Source organism: Saccharomyces eubayanus, chromosome XIII, assembly GCF_001298625.1.
Source record: "Saccharomyces eubayanus strain FM1318 chromosome XIII, whole genome shotgun sequence".
Classification (NCBI taxonomy): domain Eukaryota; kingdom Fungi; phylum Ascomycota; class Saccharomycetes; order Saccharomycetales; family Saccharomycetaceae; genus Saccharomyces; species Saccharomyces eubayanus.
The window spans coordinates 344,773-365,820 of record NC_030972.1 but is presented as its reverse complement, the minus strand read 5'-3'; the positions used below and the strand labels follow the sequence as shown (position 1 = coordinate 365,820).

General features: G+C 41.4%; 11 protein-coding genes and 2 non-coding genes across 13 annotated transcripts; 6 read left to right on the top strand and 7 right to left on the bottom strand.

Annotated features, from left to right (window-relative positions):
* Positions 1-458: 458 nt before the first annotated feature.
* ERB1 (ribosome biogenesis protein ERB1) lies at positions 459-2,870 on the top strand (the record flags this gene model as incomplete). Its single annotated transcript, XM_018367175.1, has 1 exon — positions 459-2,870. One exon carries the CDS (start codon positions 459-461, stop codon positions 2,868-2,870), a length of 2,412 nt encoding a protein of 803 aa, XP_018220109.1.
* Positions 2,871-3,021: 151 nt separating this feature from the next.
* Positions 3,022-3,993, bottom strand: CSM3 (Csm3p; the record flags this gene model as incomplete). Its single annotated transcript, XM_018367174.1, has 1 exon — positions 3,022-3,993. One exon carries the CDS (start codon positions 3,991-3,993, stop codon positions 3,022-3,024), a length of 972 nt encoding a protein of 323 aa, XP_018220108.1.
* Positions 3,994-4,289: 296 nt separating this feature from the next.
* NUP116 (FG-nucleoporin NUP116) lies at positions 4,290-7,625 on the top strand (the record flags this gene model as incomplete). Its single annotated transcript, XM_018367173.1, has 1 exon — positions 4,290-7,625. The coding sequence occupies one exon, from the start codon at positions 4,290-4,292 to the stop codon at positions 7,623-7,625; it is 3,336 nt and encodes a 1,111-aa protein (XP_018220107.1).
* Positions 7,626-7,841: 216 nt separating this feature from the next.
* DI49_4134 lies at positions 7,842-7,913 on the bottom strand. The gene has a single exon. It is a non-coding gene; the product is annotated as a tRNA-His (tRNA).
* Positions 7,914-8,371: 458 nt separating this feature from the next.
* Positions 8,372-9,796, bottom strand: IOC4 (Ioc4p; the record flags this gene model as incomplete). Its single annotated transcript, XM_018367172.1, has 1 exon — positions 8,372-9,796. The coding sequence occupies one exon, from the start codon at positions 9,794-9,796 to the stop codon at positions 8,372-8,374; it is 1,425 nt and encodes a 474-aa protein (XP_018220106.1).
* A 641-nt stretch (positions 9,797-10,437) lies between these two features.
* MCM1 (transcription factor MCM1) lies at positions 10,438-11,286 on the bottom strand (the record flags this gene model as incomplete). Its single annotated transcript, XM_018367171.1, has 1 exon — positions 10,438-11,286. One exon carries the CDS (start codon positions 11,284-11,286, stop codon positions 10,438-10,440), a length of 849 nt encoding a protein of 282 aa, XP_018220105.1.
* A 741-nt stretch (positions 11,287-12,027) lies between these two features.
* ARG80 (Arg80p) lies at positions 12,028-12,576 on the bottom strand (the record flags this gene model as incomplete). Its single annotated transcript, XM_018367170.1, has 1 exon — positions 12,028-12,576. The coding sequence occupies one exon, from the start codon at positions 12,574-12,576 to the stop codon at positions 12,028-12,030; it is 549 nt and encodes a 182-aa protein (XP_018220104.1).
* Positions 12,577-12,785: 209 nt separating this feature from the next.
* Positions 12,786-12,877, bottom strand: DI49_4130. The gene is given in 2 exon segments: positions 12,786-12,822; positions 12,840-12,877. It is a non-coding gene; the product is annotated as a tRNA-Phe (tRNA).
* Positions 12,878-13,159: 282 nt separating this feature from the next.
* ARA2 (D-arabinose 1-dehydrogenase (NAD(P)(+)) ARA2) lies at positions 13,160-14,215 on the top strand (the record flags this gene model as incomplete). Its single annotated transcript, XM_018367169.1, has 1 exon — positions 13,160-14,215. One exon carries the CDS (start codon positions 13,160-13,162, stop codon positions 14,213-14,215), a length of 1,056 nt encoding a protein of 351 aa, XP_018220103.1.
* A 68-nt stretch (positions 14,216-14,283) lies between these two features.
* On the bottom strand, positions 14,284-14,763 carry YET2 (Yet2p; the record flags this gene model as incomplete). The annotated part of the gene is made up of 1 exon (XM_018367168.1): positions 14,284-14,763. The coding sequence occupies one exon, from the start codon at positions 14,761-14,763 to the stop codon at positions 14,284-14,286; it is 480 nt and encodes a 159-aa protein (XP_018220102.1).
* Positions 14,764-15,601: 838 nt separating this feature from the next.
* Positions 15,602-16,525, top strand: SUB1 (chromatin-binding transcription coactivator SUB1; the record flags this gene model as incomplete). Its single annotated transcript, XM_018367167.1, has 1 exon — positions 15,602-16,525. The coding sequence occupies one exon, from the start codon at positions 15,602-15,604 to the stop codon at positions 16,523-16,525; it is 924 nt and encodes a 307-aa protein (XP_018220101.1).
* Positions 16,526-16,905: 380 nt separating this feature from the next.
* CCS1 (copper chaperone CCS1) lies at positions 16,906-17,655 on the top strand (the record flags this gene model as incomplete). Its single annotated transcript, XM_018367166.1, has 1 exon — positions 16,906-17,655. The coding sequence occupies one exon, from the start codon at positions 16,906-16,908 to the stop codon at positions 17,653-17,655; it is 750 nt and encodes a 249-aa protein (XP_018220100.1).
* A 968-nt stretch (positions 17,656-18,623) lies between these two features.
* MSN2 (stress-responsive transcriptional activator MSN2) lies at positions 18,624-20,738 on the top strand (the record flags this gene model as incomplete). The annotated part of the gene is made up of 1 exon (XM_018367165.1): positions 18,624-20,738. One exon carries the CDS (start codon positions 18,624-18,626, stop codon positions 20,736-20,738), a length of 2,115 nt encoding a protein of 704 aa, XP_018220099.1.
* Positions 20,739-21,048: the final 310 nt, after the last annotated feature.

Sequence of the window (21,048 nt, the reverse complement as noted above, 5' to 3'; positions counted from 1 at the left end):
AAAATCGACATTCAATGTTTTCCAACGTTATCCACCGAACCTATGATCGAACTGTTACTTGACATTCCATTTCAAGAGTGAAATCGCGTTGCAAGAAATTACACGCCAATCTTTTATTTTTCTACTACTTTAAAACAATGGCCTAAAAGATCTCCAACCTTCAAGGACCAACGGCTTAATTTACGAGAAAAAACAGTAAGCCTAACGACGGATACAGTTGGCCTATTACTCGTGGTGGGAGAAGACGAAATTGCCTTGACTTTGATTCTGTTAATGCTTTTATTCCGGGTTACCTATATGTTTTCGAGCAAGTGAAAAATTATTGAAAATTTTTTTTTTTTTAGTTTTGCGATGAGCTTATAATTAAACATGGTACATTCGAGATTTATTCGCATATAGGTATTAACTCGTAAATTATTGTGTTACTCCTGTTCTAATATAACAGAATCAGGTCAACAATGGTAAAGAACAATAAGATTTCCGAGACGAAGATCTCCAAGAAGAGAGCAGCTAATGAAGAATCCGATGTTGAGCAGGATGAGGACAACTTCTTATCCGTCGATGGATTAATTGATGCCGAGACAAGCGAGAGTGACGAAGAGTATGAATCCGCTGTCGAAGAGAAGGAGTCGTCTTCTGATGAAGAAGCCAGTGGAGATGCCGATGATGATTCGGACGCTGAATTAAACAAATTGCTAGCCGAAGAAGAAGGCGAAGAAGAAGAGGGTTATGACAGCTCTGAATTTTCTGACGACACAACTTCCTTAACTGACAAATTATCCGGCGTAAAGTTACATACCATTGCTGATCCAAATATCTACTCAAAATACGTAGATGGTAGAGACAGAGTCATCAAACCAGAGATTAATCCCGTTTACGACAGTGATGACAGTGACGGTGAAACGCAAAATACTATTGGTAACATTCCACTGTCTGCTTACGATGAAATGCCACACATTGGTTACGATATCAATGGTAAAAGAATTATGAGACCTGCCAAGGGTTCCGCTTTAGACCAACTGTTAGAATCTATAGAATTACCTGAAGGTTGGACCGGGTTGTTGGACAAGAATTCCGGATCCAGTTTGAATCTAACCAAAGAGGAATTGGAACTCATTTCTAAAATTCAAAGGAATGAACAAACTGACGATAGTATAAACCCATATGAACCTTTGATCGATTGGTTCACTAGACACGAAGAGGTTATGCCGTTGACCGCTGTTCCAGAACCTAAGAGAAGATTCGTCCCATCCAAGAATGAAGCTAAGAGGGTTATGAAGATAGTTAGAGCTATCAGAGAAGGTCGTATTATTCCTCCAAAGAAATTAAAAGAATTGAAAGAACAGGAAAAGACTGAAAACTACCAATTCGATTTGTGGGGTGATTCTACTGAAACTGATGATCATGTGATGCATTTAAGAGCCCCAAAAGTACCCCCACCAACTAATGAAGAAAGTTATAACCCACCCGAAGAGTATCTTTTGTCACCAAAAGAAAAAGAAGCTTGGGAAAATACCGAATACAGTGAAAGAGAAAGAAATTTTCTACCTCAAAAGTATGCTGCCCTAAGAAAAGTTCCTGGTTACGGTGAATCCGTCAGAGAAAGATTTGAAAGATCTTTGGATTTGTATCTAGCTCCTCGTGTCCGTAAGAACAAATTGAACATCGATCCAGATTCTTTGATTCCAGAACTTCCCTCTCCAAAGGATTTGAGACCTTTCCCTATCCGTTGCTCCACAATATACGCTGGGCACAAGGGTAAAGTACGTACACTATCCATTGATCCATCTGGGTTATGGCTAGCCACAGGTTCTGATGATGGTACGGTCAGAGTATGGGAAATTTTAACCGGTAGGGAAGTTTACAAAACGACTCTGGTCGATAGTGAAGAAAACCCAGATGACCATATTGAATGTATTGAATGGAACCCTGACGCTAATAACGGTATTCTTGCCGTTGCTGTTGGTGAAAATATTCATCTAATAGTACCACCAATATTTGGTTACGATATTGAAAATAATGGTAAAACTAAAATTGAAGATGGTTTCGGTTACGACACTTTTGGTACTGTTAAAAAGTCCAACCTAGAAGTAAACGGAGATGACGATGATAACGAAGAAGGTAAAAATGATACTTCCAAGAATGCTGTGAAAAAGCAAGTAGCCCAATGGAACAAACCTTCTCAAGAGCAGCTGGAAAAAGATATCTGTATCACCATTACCTGTAAGAAAACTGTCAAGAAACTTTCATGGCATAGAAAGGGTGACTATTTTGTCACTGTCCAACCTGACTCTGGTAATACTTCCGTTTTGATTCATCAAGTCTCCAAGCATTTGACTCAATCGCCCTTCAGAAAATCTAAGGGTATCATTATGGATGCCAAGTTCCATCCTTTCAAACCTCAACTATTTGTCTGTTCCCAAAGATACGTCAGGATTTATGATCTATCTCAACAGGTGTTGGTCAAGAAATTGTTGCCTGGTGCCCGTTGGTTATCCAAGATTGATATTCATCCAAGAGGTGACAACTTAATTGCGTCATCCTTCGATAAGAGAGTGTTATGGCACGATTTGGATTTGGCTAGTACACCATACAAGACACTAAGATACCATGATAAGGCCGTCAGAAGTGTGAACTTCCACAAAAAACTGCCTCTATTCAGTTCCGCCGCTGACGATGGTACTATACATATTTTTCATGCCACTGTTTATGATGACATGATGAAAAATCCAATGATTGTTCCATTGAAAAAATTAACCGGCCATAAAGTAATCAACAGTCTTGGTGTTCTTGATGCTATCTGGCATCCAAGAGAAGCTTGGTTGTTCTCTGCTGGTGCTGATAATACAGCTCGTTTGTGGACCACTTAGACGATTATATAGAAGTAGATATTGTACAATAACACACAACAAAAAAGAAATTAAAAACTAAAGATATAAACTCTTTTTTTATAGCGCACTGGAAATATATATATCTGTGCATACACACATACATATTAAATTACTATTTTCAAAAACATTGTTAGAATCCCATTTCTTTCATGGCATCTATCTCATCTTGGTCAATATCAAAATCATCCTCTCCTGTTACAAAATCATTATATGTCATTGCTACTTCTGCATCGTTCATCTCCCAATCTTCCAGCTTTCGTAATAGTTGAATATCTTCTTCAGTCATTAAAACCTTCTCCATACTCCTATGCTCATCTAGCCATCTTGATAAGAGTTTCTTCTCATCTGTGTTCAGTTCAGCAGGCCCTTGTTCCTTAAATTTTTTCAGTACTGTATATGGTTCCTTAGACGGTATATTCTTAACGCTTGAAAGGCCTTGAGTTCCCAAGACTGCTGCATCATTCTCCTCTTCATCCAGAACTCTCTTTCTTCTGTTACTCGCAGAAAGGTGATAGATATCGTCGTCTTCTTCGTTGTCGTCACCATTGTCGTCGTTGCCATTATCTTGTATATTGAGTGAGGCCGCTGTAACTAGTTCCGCGTTCGTAGCATCGGCATGTTCTGTAGTTATAGGCTCTTGTGTTTCTAGCTCTTGCTCAGCCTCCCCTGTATCAACATTTAAACTCACGCCCATCTCATTTCTAAAAAGGCTTACTCTGTACTCTCTCAAAACTGGATCTGTTTTGCCTACTGTTTGACAGATCTTCATGAAATCCTTGAATTTTGCCTTAGGAAACAATTCATGTGCCCAGAGCTGGTAAAACTGTATGATATTTGATAAGTTATCATAAGGGTTCTTCCTCGAGGAGATTCGTATTCTTTTATGCGCGTTCTTCAAAACGTATGGCAGACCCTTATCACTAAGCAACTTTTCTGCCGTTAGTTTTACCTGAGGCCTTCTCTTTTTAGATGCAATCGCCGTTGGGTCTGCTATAGTCGGATCGGCCACCGAACCATCTAAGCCATTCGGTATAGTGGGGTCACTTTGAAGCCCGTTAGAACCATTGAAGGCCAATAGCGGATTGTCTGACTCCTCATCCATCACTCTAATTATGTTCTATTTTCTTTTCTCTGGCATTCTGGTCAATAGAAGCGATGGATCTTGATTACGCGTCATTCTTATTATTGTCACAATTGCAAATGCTCTCGTTACCCGGGCACGCCTTTTTTTCTTTCCCTTCTGTCATAGTTAATGAGAAAGAACAGAACGAAGATATAACTAGGATCAGAACGTTCGCTATAACACCACAAGAGACTTAACCAGCATCATATAGAAACCCGCGGCAACCGAGAGTGCACGGATTAGGTTGTAAATTTTTATTTATTCAAGACTTTACTATGTTTGGAGTTAGCCGTGGTGCATTTCCTAGCGCAACGACACAGCCATTCGGCTCAACAGCGTCATCATTTGGTGCTCAACAGCAGCAGCAACAACAACCAGCTGCAACCACTTCCACCTTTGCCTTGGGCCAGCAGGCAAATACATCCCAGGCCCCTGCATTCGGTAATTTTGGTAACCAAACTTCCAACTCCCCCTTTGGAATGTCTGGATCCACAGCTGCCAATTCCGCTCCTTTTGGTCAGACTCAATTGGGTTCAAGCAGTAACGCTCCAGGTTCGATGTTTACCGGAATGGGCAATAACACCTCACTTTCTGTTGGTTCGGCATCCGCTGTGCCCAATTCCAACGCAGGTACGAGTGTCAAACCTTTTACTACGTATGAGGAGAAAGATCCAACAACGGGTGTGACCAATGTTTACCAAAGTATCACCTGTATGCCTGAATACAGAAACTTCTCTTTTGAAGAATTGAGATTTCAAGACTATCAAGCTGGAAGAAAGTTTGGCACGGGGCAAAGTGGCTCTAGTACTACTTTTAACAACCCACAAGCTACTACAAGTACAGGGTTTGGAATGATGGGGAATAATAATCCCAGCACTTCTACCACGGGTGGACTATTTGGCCAGAAGCCGGCAAACGGCATCTATGGAGCTGGTTCAGGCGGGGGCTTCGGTTCCGGTGCTGCTAATACTGCAGGAATGTTCGGAAGTTCAACTAGCCTTGCAGGTAATTCGTCGTTCGGAGCAAACAAAACTGCTACTTCTGGAGGGCTTTTTGGTGGCACGGCCAATCCAACGAATAACAACAACAGCACAAGCCTATTTGGACAACAGAATGCAAACGCAAACGCAAGTCCATTTGGCCAACAGAATTCATTTGTGGCAAATAATATGAATAACGAAGGTGCTTTTGGTCAGGTTAGTCGTGGCGCCTTCCCCCCACAGCAAGCACAACAGAGCACCGGTGGTCTATTTGGCCAATCAAACAACACCACAAATGGCGGTGCCTTTGGTCAACAACAAAACGCTAGTAGCGGTTTGTTTGGAGCAAAACCTGCTTCTAGTGGCCTATTCGGACAATCAGGTAATACGAACACGTATGGAGTAAACAATAATACGAATAGTGCTGTATCCGGTGGCTTATTCGGCCAGAATAACCAGCAACAAGGCGGAGGAGGACTGTTTGGACAACAACAGAATTCCAACACTGGAGGACTATTCGGTCAGAATAACCAACCCCAAAACCAGACAGGAATGTTTGGACAGCAAAACTCGTCAAATTCATTTGGTCAACCACAGCAACAACAAGGTGGCCTATTCGGAAGTAAGCCAGCAGGCGGACTATTCGGACAACAACAGGGAGCATCCACTTTTGGGGCTAACAACACTCAAGGAAATTCTTCATTCGGGMAAAGCAACCAACAGCAGCAAACAACGGGGGGATTGTTCGGACAACAGAACAATCAACCACAACCGCAATCTGGCGGGTTGTTTGGACAATCTAACCAAGGCCAGACCAACAACCAACCATTTGGCCAAAACGGTTTACAACAACCACAACAAAGCTCTAGTCTTTTCGGTGCAAAACCCACTGGTTTAGGTACTACAGGATTATTTTCTAACAGCGCAGCAAACCAAAATGGTGGCCTGGCTGGAAATAATTTTCAACAGTCATCAGGAGGTCTATTCCAAAACAAACAACCGGCCTCAGGAGGCCTGTTTGGCGCGAAACCAGCAGGCTCTGTCGGAGGCGGATTGTTTGGAAATAGTCAAAGTGCCAATCAAAACAATACCGCTCCAACAGGGTCTCTGTTCGGCAACAAGCCTGCTACAAACTCTCTATTCGGTGGTGCAAATACCACAGCCCCAAGTGCCACTTCAGGCGGATTATTTGGACAGAATAATGCCTCTAGTACAGCCGCTACTTCAAATTCTACCGGCTTGTTTGGAAATAAACCAGCCGGCGTTGGAGCATCTACACTTGGTGGAGGACTGTTTGGAAACAATAACAGTTCATCAATGAACAACGCCATTGGTTCAACAGGTTTGTTTGGTAACAACAATTCATCTCAACCTACGAATGGTGGGGGTCTATTTCAAAACAGCACCGGCACGAATATTCCAGGTGGAGGATTGTTTTCTCAATCTTCTCAGCCAACCACGCAACCGCAAAACATGCTCCAACAGCAACAACAGCAGCGACTTCAACAACAGAATAGTAATCCATATGGTACCAATGAACTATTTTCTAAGGCCACTGTCGCTAACACAGTATCTGGCCCAATTCAACCAAATGCTACAAAAATCAAAGCTGATGAGCGCAAAAAAGCAAGTTTGTCTAGCGCTTATAGAATGGTGCCCAAAACATTATTTGCAACTAAACTGAACTCCAATAATGTTGTAATTGATAAAACCAAGACTGATGCCGATGCAAAATTATATATTTCACTTGGTAAAAAGAATAACCAAACTACAATTTCCAACCAACAAGAAGAAACTTTAGACGAAAGCATCTCGAAGGCTAATTTATTATTCAACCCCGATAAAAGATCATTTAAGAACCTGATCAACAATAAAAAGTTGCTAACGGCAACTGAGGAAAAGAAAAAAGGACTATCGAGCAGCAGCAGCAGTAAAAATAGTAACAGCGAACAGAGAATGATACCAGCAATGCTACAGGTAGATGAAAAACAAACTACGAGCAGCGGTAACCCCTCAACTCTGCCTTCAAAATCCATAGAAGATCAAAACAGTACCAAGAGTCAACTAAGGAGTATTGATGAAGAAAATAAGGAGAATATTATTAATTCAAAAACCAAAGAATATTCAGAAGACAATAAAAAGGTAATTGACGTTGGAGTTACTGAGAAGGATGCTTCCTTCATAAATGAAGATTATTATATCTCCCCATCCATGGACACTCTTTCCTCTTACTCTTTGCTACAATTACGCAAGGTCCCACATTTAGTAGTAGGCCATAAGAACTATGGTAAAATAGAGTTTCTTGAACCTGTTGACCTTACTGAAGTGCCTCTAACTTCATTAGGAGGAATCGTTATCACTTTCGAGCCTAAATCCTGTATAATATATGCGAACTCATCAAGCAGACCGAAGAGAGGCGAAGGTATTAACGTTCGAGCTAAAATTACCTGCTTCAATTGTTATCCTGTAGATAAATCTACAAGGAAACCTATAAAGGATCCAAAGCATCAATTGGTCAAGAGGCATATTGAACGCTTGAAGAGGAATCCAAACTCTAAATTCGAAAGTTATGATGCCACTAGTGGTACATACGTATTCATTGTAAACCATGCTGCGGAATACATGTTTTGAATGAATGAATTATATAGAATAGAAGATTAAATAAACTTGATAATGCATTTTTTATATTGAGCCAAAAAAATTTCTAACATAAGATAAAAACAAATAAATGGCCTTTTGGAGAGGGAAAATGTTACACCAAATAGAAAAAAATTCCCAACATTTTGGACCATTAGCTTTCGTCATAAAAAGTGCGTTTGCAGTTGTATTGTTAATTGAAAAAAAAAATGCCACCTCCTAGAATCGAACCAGGGTTTCAACAGCCACAATGTTGTGTACTAACCACTATACTAAGATGGCAAACTTACATTTCTCTTAGTGAAAGGCATCGATATATTCATGGTGACGTCTCATCAAAATACACTAACTAAGCTCTACATATCAGTGTATGTTACTTCTTTTGGGTCTAAAATATGATGAGACTTAATCAAAATAAAATACTCAAAACGTGAATTGCAAATAAAATATGGAGCTGAATAAAGGTTACAGTAGACTACTAACGCTTGTATACTTCTATAAATTTATGAAACATCCGAAATGATTGATGCCTTTACAAACTTCGCTCCAAAAAAAAAAAATCAAAAAACAAGTTTGGAAACACTATCACAATAAGGTGTCGGATAGATCGACTCAGACACCAAAAAACTGCTTTACATATATCAGAGGGATTGCAAATTAATCGTTCTTGGTTTATCTTATATTTACACATGTTGTCCCTTTGTTTTTAAATGAATCTAACAAATCCATTGTGACCGCATTTATGCACCTACTTCAGCTCCTTCTTCCTTCACAGGTTCGTTTGCATTTGCGTTGATCTGTTGCTCTTCTTCGATTTCCGTATCTTGTTCCAGTTGCCAATCAGTCGTATCAGGCGTAAATTCATAAGAATAAATATGCTCGAAAATTTCTTGGAAACGATCCCATAAATTCCATTTACCCAGTTCCTCTTTTTTCAAGTTAAATAAGATTCTAAAGTTCAATAGTAAGGAATTGTCTGATTGGAAGATTGTTATGAATTCATTTTTGGACCCTCTTGTATTGAGGGCAATTTGCAATTCATCTAATATTATTTCGAAGTCGTCTTTGATGGAAACGACTTGGTTAATGCCTGAACATAAGACATCGCATAACAGCTTGTTGATTCCTGCTAGTTTGTCTTCCAAATCCAGCTTAATTTCTGTATGCTTGTCTAAGTTTTTCTTTTGTGATAATTTTTTTGCAATCGGATCCATTGTTTTTTCAATGGACAAATCTTGTGGACCCAGTCCAACTATGCTCCAATCTTCGTCATCTTCAAAATGGTACTTGATCACCTTAGGTGGTTTAGGTTTCTCTTTCTTTGGTTTTGGCTTTGGTTTTGGCTTAGCTTTTGCCGCTACAGCTTTCTTGGGTTTGCCTCTCTGGGGCCTCTTTCTGACAACCTCTTCTTCTTCTTCTTCTTCTTCATCATCTTCTTCCTCCTCCTCCTCCTCTTCTATATCCTCCACCTTTTGCTGTCTAGTTGATCTAGTGACTCTTTTTCTCTTGCTTGTCTGGCCATCTTCAGCGTCATTTGTATTAAGAACACGCTTTTGACGTTGCCTACTAGAAGACCTAGTGGGTTTCTTTGCAGTTTTTTTGCGCTCTTCCTCTTCTTCTTCTTCTTCCTCTACGTATTCCTCTTCATCTGGCTTACCATAAGACCCGTATTCCACGAATTCCCAAATATCAATGTCATCCTTACCCTTCATAGCCATCTCATAGGCCGGTATTAATTTCTTATTCTTTCGCTGTTTACTGTTTAGCCATTGACGACATTCCTCACTTGTCAAAATTTTCAAATCCATGGGCTTCACCCAAATGTATGAATCATCGCAGAAAAATTTGACACAATATACTGGTTTTAACGTATCATTTTTACGAAACTTCAGGACTGGTGTATATATTATAAACTTTTCAGGATTAGCCTCACTATCATCGAAAACCTCTTCCTGCTCCTCTTCGCCGTCGCCGTCGCCCTGTTCTTGCTCTTCAATTTCTGCTTCTTTGCCATTGGCAGACTTGCCCTTGTGTACACCCACTGGTTTATTCTTTAGAATGTTATCCGGTATGAGTTCATTAGGGATGATCATAGCGGGCCATGCTGAAAAGCCCTTAACTTTTGCAAGGACGATATCCGTTGGCTGAAATATCACTTCAGACATTGTGTTAGGATCGATAAGCCGTTTGACAGATGGGAATGACACTTTTCTTGGCCAACTCTTACTTCCCCATACGAATACACAGTATCTACTGCAAAGCTGGCAGCTACATATTACACTGCTTCTTTGTTGACGCGCGGCCGTGAGGTTTTCAAAAATGTCGTACTTGATGATCTACTTCTTCAAAGCTACAAGAATCATCCATGCATGACAAAGAAATCGCGAAATGTATAGATAGTATTATAGAAGAGCGAAAAAGTAGTGTAATTTGAATTAATTTTTTTTTCGGAAGTGTGTATGTGCATGTTAGTGTATACAAGCTATGTGTGGTTTTTATGTTTTATATTATATTCTTAAAGTTTTATATTTATATTTTATATATCCGGGGGGAAAGATTTGATTGGATCTTGCCTATGAAAATAGAGTGGCGGCAATGAAAAGAGGTCAAAAAACAAGGCAAAACAGTCGTGAAATAGAAATGAGCCGATGAATGAGATCTTCTGTTTTCCTTTACCGAGACAGACCTCTTTCAATATAAAATAATGATACGTTTCGTTCTTGTTGTCTATCTTTCTTTTTCTGTTGAAGAACAGATTTTTCCTTCTTGATGCTCATCTATGAATTATATAAGGAAGTTGGCTCTGTTAGTACTGGCCTTGTTGCGGCTCCTGGAAGTACTGCTGGTACGCAGCATTTTGTTCGGCGTTCAGGTAGGGAGACCCGGCGTTGGCAAAAGCCTGCTGATGGGGCTGGTGAATGCCGGTGAGAGGCTGCTGTGGCTGTTGCTGATGTTGCTGCTGCTGCGATTGTTGCGGATGGGGTATTCCTTGTTGTGGTTGAGGATGCTGCGCCATTTGAGGCTGCTGCTGCTGCTGCTGCTGCTGCTGCTGCTGCTGTTGTTGTTGTTGTGGCTGTTGTGTTTGAGGATTCTGAGCATGGTGTTGCTGTTGGATTATCGGGGTCTGATTAGCATTGGCACCTAGCAATTGAGATTTTACTTCCTGTTTCAGTGCGCCTGGTGGCACCTGATCTTGATTCATGTGGCCTAAACTATTCGCTTGAGCATTCAATACTTGTTGTTGTTGCTGGTGCTGCGGTTGCTGGTGCTGCTGGTGCTGCTGACGCTGCATATCATTACCATCATCATCATCTTCTTCATCGTCATCGTCGCCGTCTTCTTCATCGTCTTCCTCCTCATCATCAGGGGCATTTAGACAGGCTTGGATGAGATTCCTGCCTTCTTGTTGGGTGACTATAGGCTCGAACTTTGGCGTACTGAAAGTGTACACCAAACCCGTCTCTGAGACAACCAGCAACAGCACCTGCGTACCTGTCAGCACAGACAGCTCGAACGCCTTCTTCATGATACCGTGCTTCCTCTTGGAAAAAGTCACATGGCGCCTTGTTTTATTCTCAATAAACTTGATTTCTATCTTTCTTCTCTCCTTCTGCTGGCCGTTATTGGTAGGGGTACCTTCTTCGATATCCGACATTCTTGTTGGATGGTATACTATTGGTTGCCGTGACAGCGAGTCTTGTAGATCCTAAGCTTTTCGATTTTCGCTTCTTATGTCTACACTATTTTTTTTTCTCTCTCTCTCTTTTCCCGTTTTTTCCCTATAACTGAATTGAAAAAAACAGACAAAACAGCGATCAGAAAATGAGAGACCAAAAAAAAAAAATGGTCAAAAAACTAATACACTAACAAATGTAAACTAGAACTGGCCTTTAGACTATGTAGGGCTCAATCAGTGAGGGGGAATGGAAAAACCGAAGGGTATGACAATATAGTATGTAGAATACTTAGATAGGGATTTACAATGACTAGGAGTAAAGGAAAAGCAGAAAACACCAACTGACACACGTGAAAAGCACAAGGAAGAATGGGAAGAGTCGGAAAATAGCACAGATGTACGGTATTGTACGCAGTGCCTCGCGGGTAGAGTTTGGAGATGCCCTTATTTGGCGCAGCTTAATATAGGACAGCACGAGCTGAACGGAAAGGGAAATTTCCTGCGGGTCCAGCGCAAAAGTGCCTCTTCTGAGAAAATTACTCAAAGGGGCACGATCTGGCGCGTTCCGAGCCGCGAGCCGCGGGAGGGCAACCCCCTTCGCGGCCTTAATGCGCTACATGTGAGGAATACGGGCACTGCTATAGTATACTATCCCATGTATGGTCTGGTCTGATCTGGTCTGCCTATACCACGGTATAGGCGTCTCTGGTTCTTTGTTGATCAGTTGGTGGCGGGTTGATCGTGTGCCGGTGGAGTGTCGGGAGCGTTGATGCATGCCTTGATGAGGTTCTTGCCCTCGTCCTCCCGCACCAGTGGCTCGAGCTTCGGGGTGGTGAACGTGTACACCAGGCCGGAGTTCGCGAGGATCAGCAGGAGGATGTTGGCACCCGTCAGGACAGAGAGCTCGTATGCTTTTTTCATGATCCCGTGCCGCCTTTTAGAGAAGGTGACGTGTCTGCGGGTCTTGTTTTCGATGTACTTGATGGGCTGTTTCTGTCTGGCATTTGTGGTTGTGGTTGTAGTTGTATTTGGGCTCGTGCTGGTATTCTCTTTAGTCTTGGATGTAGTGGGCGTGGGAGTGGGTGTAGGTGTCGGGGGCTCTACGCTGGACTTGTCGTCGTCGTCTTCGTCGTCGTCGTCTTGTTCGTCTTGCACCAACTCCGATGGAGGCCGGCTTACGGATCCGTTCGAATTGATCGCCACTATATTGCCGACAGTAGTTGGCTCCTCCAGCACTCTGATGCTGGAGCCGTTGCCATTCCACGCCATGTCTGGTTATGCTTCTGGAAAACTTGGGTGTCGATTAAATCAAAAAGAAATCGTCGTAGAAATTCTAAAGAGCCCTTGCCCTGGATAGAGCGAACCACTGGTTCCTTTTTCTTATTTTACCTAAATCATCAAATTTTTTTTTCGCATGTCGTTTCATTAACCCGCTTTAATAAAGCCTGCTAGTTCATTGAAAATGAAAAAAAAATAAATGCGAATTCTGTGGATCGAACACAGGACCTCCAGATTACTTGACTGAAGTGTATTCTTCAGTCTGGCGCTCTCCCAACTGAGCTAAATCCGCTTGTAATTTGTATACACTCCAATGCTGGTGAAAGCACCGCATTCCCACGCGAAGCATCTTCTTCTTTCGTCATTCATTCCCTTAAAGAAGAGGGGTACGAAAAGAGTCTAAGCAAGCATAGGGACCTCAATGCACACATCAGTGTCACTCTTGATATACTCAGTTAGTCGAATTTCTTAACTTTTTTATGAGGTGTGAAGAAAGGAGACCAGTTGAAAATTTAATCAGCAGCGTACCGTAACTGTCTCCATCCACTCTGAAACGAAGAAGAATTAGGAGATAATGTTTTCAAAAACTGATGAAAGTGAGGAAAAACACAAGCTGGTCAGGTGTAAAGTAAATCCGTCTGACTTGGCATCGATTTCACCTTTAGTTTTGGGTGGTGCAGTGTTGAACCAACAGTACACCGATGACCCAGAATCCATCCCTTTGGAAGACATGATCAAATACGCCTTCACACACGGCATAAACGCAATTGACACTTCCCCTTATTATGGGCCTAGTGAGATCCTTTATGGCAAAGCACTAAATAACCTGAAGGATGACTTCCCCCGGAACACTTACTTCATATGCACAAAAGTAGGCCGCATTGCTGAGAATGATTTCGATTATTCCAGCGAATTCGTCAAACTCAGTGTACACAGATCATGCAAAAGACTGAACACTACCTTTCTCGATCTGGTTTACCTGCATGATGTGGAATTTGTCGCGTTTTCACAAATCTTGGAAGCACTCAAGGAATTAAGGATCTTGAAAAATGAGGGCGTTATAAAAAATTTTGGCCTATCAGGGTACCCAATCGACTTCGTCACTTGGGTAGCTGAGCATTGTTCTGCGGAGGACAACGATATCGGTTCATTGGATGCCGTACTATCGTACTGTAACCTGAATTTGCAGAACAACCAATTACTAAAGTTCCGCGAAAGACTACTACAGGATGCCAACTTGAAAATGGTTTGCAACGCATCTATCTTGAGCATGTCACTGCTAAGATCACAGGAAACAAGGGAGTTCCATCCCTGTTCGCAAGAACTGAGAGAATGCGCATCCAAGGCGGCTAAATATTGCCAAGAGCAAAATATCGACCTAGCCGACTTGGCGACAAGATACGCAATTGCAGAATGGGTGGGCAAGGGACCCGTTGTTCTTGGAGTCAGCAGCATGGGCGAATTAAAGCACGCCTTGGACAACTACGAAAACGTAAAGTCCAATGGCAACAAATTGTCTCCCAAAGACCAAAGGCTAGCAAGTTTTATTCAGAACAATATTTTCAAAGAACACTTCAATGAAGCCTGGCCGTCCGGCATTCCTCATCCGGAAATGAAGAAAGCCTCTTAATTCTTCAATTATCTTACTTTTTTTATATTCATTTATATGTATATATACCTAAGTTCCGTTCCACATCCCTACATTTTCTTCTTCAGATCATTCAAGTATTTTTGCTTTTGCTTCAGCTGGGCCTTTAAGATGACATCTCTACTTCTCACTTTGTCATTCCACTCTACTATTCTGCGTAGTATACTCATCACGGTGAGTATACATATAAAGAAATAAATGATGAACCCTGAAATGTAAACATTTCTTTGGTTGTATGCCCTTGCAGCCAGTGCATTCACCGGGGTGACACTATTTGTTACGTAAGGGTTTCTCGGATTATGGTACGTAGAAACTTTTATCTGTGCTCTCTTCCACGAATCGATGAACAAGAGCCCCACCAATATCATGACTACCATTATATATGTCCTGGATTTCTTATTGGAAATTATAGCATGATAGCGTAGGTATAACCACTTCCTCACACGCTGTGGCAGTGGCAGCACCAAAACAAACAGTATGGCCATTTCAATGACCAATAACGAAAAGAGCGCGCCTAAATAAACACCCATTGCTGCGTTGTCTCTATATCTGACTAGGTCATTTCTACATCCATTATGAATGTGTTTTACGTAACAGCTATTTATTCATTTACACGGCGGTTACCTTTTCTCAAAGAAGGCCACCTGTACATAGAGTATTAAGTCAGCCCTTTTTTTTTTCGTTTTTTCAGCATCAAAGGCTACCTCATCCGATCCATATAAGCCCACTCACTCAATGCAACCATCAAACACAACGGCGTTACCGATGGCATGATGTGCAGTCCCGCATTCGTTGCACGAACAAGACAGCAAGACAGCAAGACAGCACTCTGGCCTGACCTTTCGATGCCGCTGCCACTGCCATTACCAAAACCATCCAGGCAGCCGTGCTATAGAAGCCAATCCAGCCCCGTACCGGGTAACAAACATTTGTTTTCAACTGAAGATGGATTGTCATTCATCACCAACAAGAACGATGAGTATAGCGCAGCGCACACACGTTTTGCCGTTACGTTATGTGTATTTTTTATTCTTTTTCGTCTTGAGAGTTTACTAATGGACTCTTTGCATGGAAATTTTGCTCTTCTTTACGTTTCTTTATCAGAGCTTGCTTTTCTTCTCTTTCAGTACCTTCTCTCCTTTCTTTCTTTCTTTTTCTCTCTTGGCTTGCCTCTTCTATTCTGTTCTTGATGAAAATTCTTGATTTGATCTAAGAGGAGAAGGAGAGATTGCAACACTAGAACACATACAAGCCTCCCATCCAAGACATATCTTCTTACCACGCTCTAACAGGTTATTTGATACTGTGTTTTCGCATAAAAGTTTGCCTTTAGAGATACATACAAGGACAAGGACAGAGTTAAGGACAATGTCATATTACAACAGGTATAGAAACAAGAGAAGAGGCGATAGTAGTGGTGGTGGAAATATGAATAACAATAACAATAACAATAACAGCAATGGTGGAATGCCATCTGGCCTTTCTGCCTCTGATGCAATTTTCGATTTGGGTAAAAACAAAAGAGTTACAGTGAGACAATTCAGAAATATAAACTTAATTGATATCCGTGAGTATTATTTGGATTCATCCACAGGTGAAATGAAGCCTGGGAAGAAAGGTATCTCGTTGACGGAAGACCTTTACGACGAACTGCTAAAGCACAGATTAAATATCGACGAAGCCTTGAGAAGGCTAGGGTCCAAGAGACCAAAAACAAAAATGGTTAGGCTATTATCCGATGACGAGTACGAAGACGATAACAATAATGACAGTAACGACAAGGACAAAAACGGAAACGATAAGAACAGTCCCAGAAAGAGGAGGGACGATAAATCTAAATCATCGAACGAAATTCACGATTCAGAACCACGTTCTAAGAAAAAGAAGCCTGCTCCACCCACTCTGTTGCCACACGAAGAAAACATGCAAAACGCTGCAAGAGAAGCCAATGCTACCTTGATTATTCCAGGGGCAGCCAGCAGAAAACAGCAAGAAGAACGAAAGCAGAAGGAGAAGGAAGAGGAGGACGCAAATGCAAAGGCAACGGCCGTAGCAAAGGCAAAGGCAGAGGCAGAAGCAGAAGCAGAAGCAGAAGCAGAAGCAAAGGCCAAAACTAAGGCAAACGAGAGTATGCCTAAGCCTGCGCCTGTACCTACACTTGAGCTCAAGAAGGAAGACGCTGCCTCCAATATAGACGAGGCGAAAGATGCAAACTCCAGCGATGAAGAATTTGCCCAGAGCTTGGAGGCGGAAATGAACAAGGCCGACGATGACATTAGTGAAGAAGAATAAGAACGCTAAAGGAAGTTTTTATTCCATGTCATCTTCTCCTCCAACAAGTCCAGAAAAACAAAAAAACATTCTATATACTATTGTGTGTTGCCGATCTCACCCCAATTCATATACTTAAAATATACTTTATTTGTAATAACCAAGAAAAAGTTAATCATACATACATTCACCGTTTTGGATACTGTATATTGCTAAACCTCCGCTTAGTAATCATCGTTTGTTCCTGCCCCCCTACGATGGGCAGCAGATAGCAATCATGGTGGAAGAGGAAAAAAAAAACACATTGTTCGGAAAAACATATATTAAAGGCAAGCCAAAATTGGAACCTGAAAAGAGAGAAGCATCGCTACAAGAGAGTAACGCACTCGATCGCCGCAACAATGACCGTGAACAATACGTACGAAGCCACCTATGCAATTCCCTTGCATTGTGAGAATTGCATCAACGACATCAAGACATGTTTGAAAGATGTCCCCGGGATCGATTCGTTGAATTTTGACATGGACCAGCAAATCATGAGTGTGGAGAGCTCAGTGGCCCCCTCCACCATCATCAACACTTTGCAAAGCTGTGGCAAGGACGCCATCATAAGAGGTGCCGGGAAGCCAAACTCGTCCGCTGTGGCCATTTTGGAGACGTTCCAAAACTACACTATCGATCAGAAAAAGGACACTGCCGTGAGAGGCCTGGCAAGAATCGTCCAAGTCGGGGAAGACAAAACCCTTTTTGACATCACTGTGAATGGTGTTCCCGAAGCAGGCCAGTATCATGCCAGCATCCATGAGAACGGGGACATTTCCAAGGGTGTGGAGTCCACTGGGAAAGTCTGGCACAAGTTCGACGAGCCCATCAAGTGTTTCGACAAAAGCGATCTGGGCAAGAACCTGTACAGCGGGAAGACCTTCTTGAGCGCCCCCTTACCAACATGGCAGCTCATCGGTCGCAGCTTTGTTATCTCCAAGGCCCTGGACCACCCAGAAAACGAGCGCTCATCCGCCAATGACTACTCGTTTCTAGGAGTCATAGCCAGAAGTGCAGGCGTGTGGGAAAACAACAAGCAGGTGTGTGCATGCACGGGAAAGACCGTCTGGGAGGAGAGAAAGGACGCCCTAGCCAACAACATCAAATAGAACGTAAAATATACCATAGTATAGCGCAATACAGTATCTAACATAGTATATAATACAAGACGGCCATGTAACGCCGCCAGCGCACTTGAGCTTGTGACATTACGTCAAGGCTGGTCCCAAATAACCTGGCCTTGTCATGCTTCTCCGGTTCCGCCGGCAACAACGGCCCGAAAGGCACCCAGAGAAGTACCCAGAGAGGCATTTAGTCTTGCCATCCGCGCCTCATCTATCTGTGGCACTTATCCTTTCTGGCCAGTTGACCGGAGTTGATCTCTGTCTTCCTCCGGATACCAACGGCACTTTACTACCCATTCCGCAACAGCCGAGTTCGACTCTTGGCACCAACTATCTGCGTCATATACCAACGCTATTCCTTTTGGCTGTTGAAGTAAAGATAGCCATTTATACGAAAAAACGCCTTTTTTACGAATTACAGAAAAGCAGGACTGGAAAAACAAAATAAAAAAAAGAAAACAAGACACCGAAAATAAAGCTTTCTTTTTTGCAGAAGAAGTAAACTATTGGTATTTCTATAATTATTTTTTGTTACTTCCAGACAGAGAAAAGAAGAAAAAGACAAAGACAAAGACAGAGAAACTGGTTGTACCTACTACCAACACCAGTCTAACTTGGCCCTTCTTCAACCACATATCCTGTGTTCCCTTTTTTGCCTTCCCTGTTTGGTTAATTTTAAAGAAGCAACACGAGCTCAACAATAAAAACAAACAGAAACTTTTAAAGTAATAAAAGCTAGTTTGGCATACAGACATAAGAGTCCAAATATACTACCTTTTCATTCTTTGCTCTATCAGTATCCCCTCATACCCACAGGGAAAAAACACAACAGCATCAGCCGCAACAACATCAGCAACAGCAGCCATATTGCATTCGCAATCAGTTTCTTCACTCTATTATTGCTTTGCTTTTTTTTTTAACTTTTGCTGCTTATAGAAAGAACTCAGATCAAAATGACGATTGAACATGATTTTAGTACTGAAGACATACTATTCCCTACCGAAAGCATGAACACTATGCATCATGCGGACAATAGTTCTTCAAACAACATAAACAATGATATGAACCCTTATTCTTTAGATGTCAAAAACAGTGTTTTTGATAGTGTCGATACCAGTAACATACAAAACCAAGAAACTCCATTGACGATGGGGTTCCCCCCATTATCCTTTGACTCTCCCCTAACTGCAACTGACACATTATCCTCCACTACTGATAATAATCTACACCTGAAGTCCAATATCAACAAGAACTATAACACGAGTAACAACGTGAACGACAATGAGAACGTCAACACTAGCAACACGAATACCGCTAGTTCAAACCAGTACACGACGCTCACATCGCCATATCCCATGAGCGATCTTTTGTACAACATGAATAACTCTTTGCAATCACCGTCACCTTCATCGGTGCCCCCAAATCCATCCAACACCACCGTAAACCCGAAGTCAAACAATGAAATTAGGCCATCACCACAAATGTCAAACGGGAATGAAACCCTCATATCCCCTCGTGCCCAACAACAAACTTCCATTAACGATGACCACCTGTCTTTTCCCAATCCTCCTAATACAAATCTTTTCATTGACACAAACCCCAACAACTTGAATGAAAAATTACGAAACCAATTAAACTCAAACACAAATTCATATTCCAACTCCACTTCCAATTCCACTTCCAATTCAACTGGCAATTTGAACTCCAGTTATTTCAACTCATTAAACATAGATTCAATGCTAGATGATTACGTATCCAGCGAACTCCTACTGAATGATGATGAGGATAACGAGTTGTCACAACGAAGGTTTAGTGATGTCATAACTAATCAGTTTCCGGCAATTACGAATTCTAGAAACTCTATTTCTCACTCTTTGGACCTATGGAACCATCCAAAGATAAATTCGAATATTAAAAACTCAAGTACAGATAAAAACCTTAATAACTCCAACTCAAGTTCCAATGCAAGTCCAAATGCTACCAGCACTAACACAAACACAAACACAGGCACCACTGGAAACCCAAACAACAATGACACTGCTATAGACAATGAACTGACGCAGATCCTCAATGAATATAACATGAATTTTAATGATAATTTGGGCACATCAGATGCTAATAAAAATAAATCTGCTTGTCCAGATTCCTTTGATGCTAATACCATGACAAAGATAAACCCAAGCCAACAACTGCAACAACAAATAAACCAATTTCAACAGCAGCAATTCACATCTTCACATAATAACAGTAGCACTAATATGAAATCTTTCAACAGTGACCTTAATTCGAACAGACAAAGAGCTTCTTTACCCATAATTGACGATTCATTGAGCTACGATTTGATCAATAAACAAAACGAAGACTCCAAAAATATCGTACTGCCGAACACTAGTTCATCTTCGTCCCAACAATTCATTAAACCATCTATGATTCTCTCTGATAATGCATCTGTCATTGCCAAAGTGGCAACCACAGGCTTGGGTAACGATATATCATTTTTGACAGAACAGGATGAGCAAAATGGCAATGATACCCCAAACTTTGATCTATGCATGTCTCAAATGAATATGACCCCGTCATCGCCGACCTCATCATCTTCTGCCTCTCTTGCCACGAACCACTTCTATCATCATTTTCCACAACAAAACCACCATTCTATGAACTCGAAAATTGGATCTTCTATTCGAAGACGAAAATCTGCGGTGCCGTTAATGGGCACAGTGCCGCTTACCAACCAACAAAATAATATAAGTAGTAGTAGTGTCAATGCAAACGGAAACGGTGTTGGAGTCACAAAGGAAAGGAGACCAAGTTATAGAAGGAAATCAATGACGCCATCCAGGAGATCAAGTGTCGTAATGGAATCAACAAAGGAACTTGAAGAGAAACCGTTCCATTGTCACATTTGTTCCAAGAGTTTCAAACGGAGTGAACATTTAAAGAGGCATGTAAGATCGGTTCATTCTAATGAACGTCCATTTGCATGCCACATATGTGATAAGAAATTCAGTAGAAGCGACAATTTGTCGCAACATATCAAAACCCATAAAAAACATGGAGACATCTAAAAAGATGGTCTTCACAATTATTTCCGTAGATGCTTCTCTACGTACGACCGTTTCTCGATGGTCTTTGCAGTTTTGTTTTTGAGTTATTATGAGTATTTATGACACTTTACCATTTGCTTCTTCTTCCCCGAAAATCCACTTCCCCTGCCTGTAACGAGTAAGATACACGTAGATAAAAAATAATAAACACCATATATTTGGTATAATATAATGTAATACAACATAATATAATATAATATAATATAACATAATATAATATAATATAACATAATATAATATAATATAACATAATATAATATAATATATATAT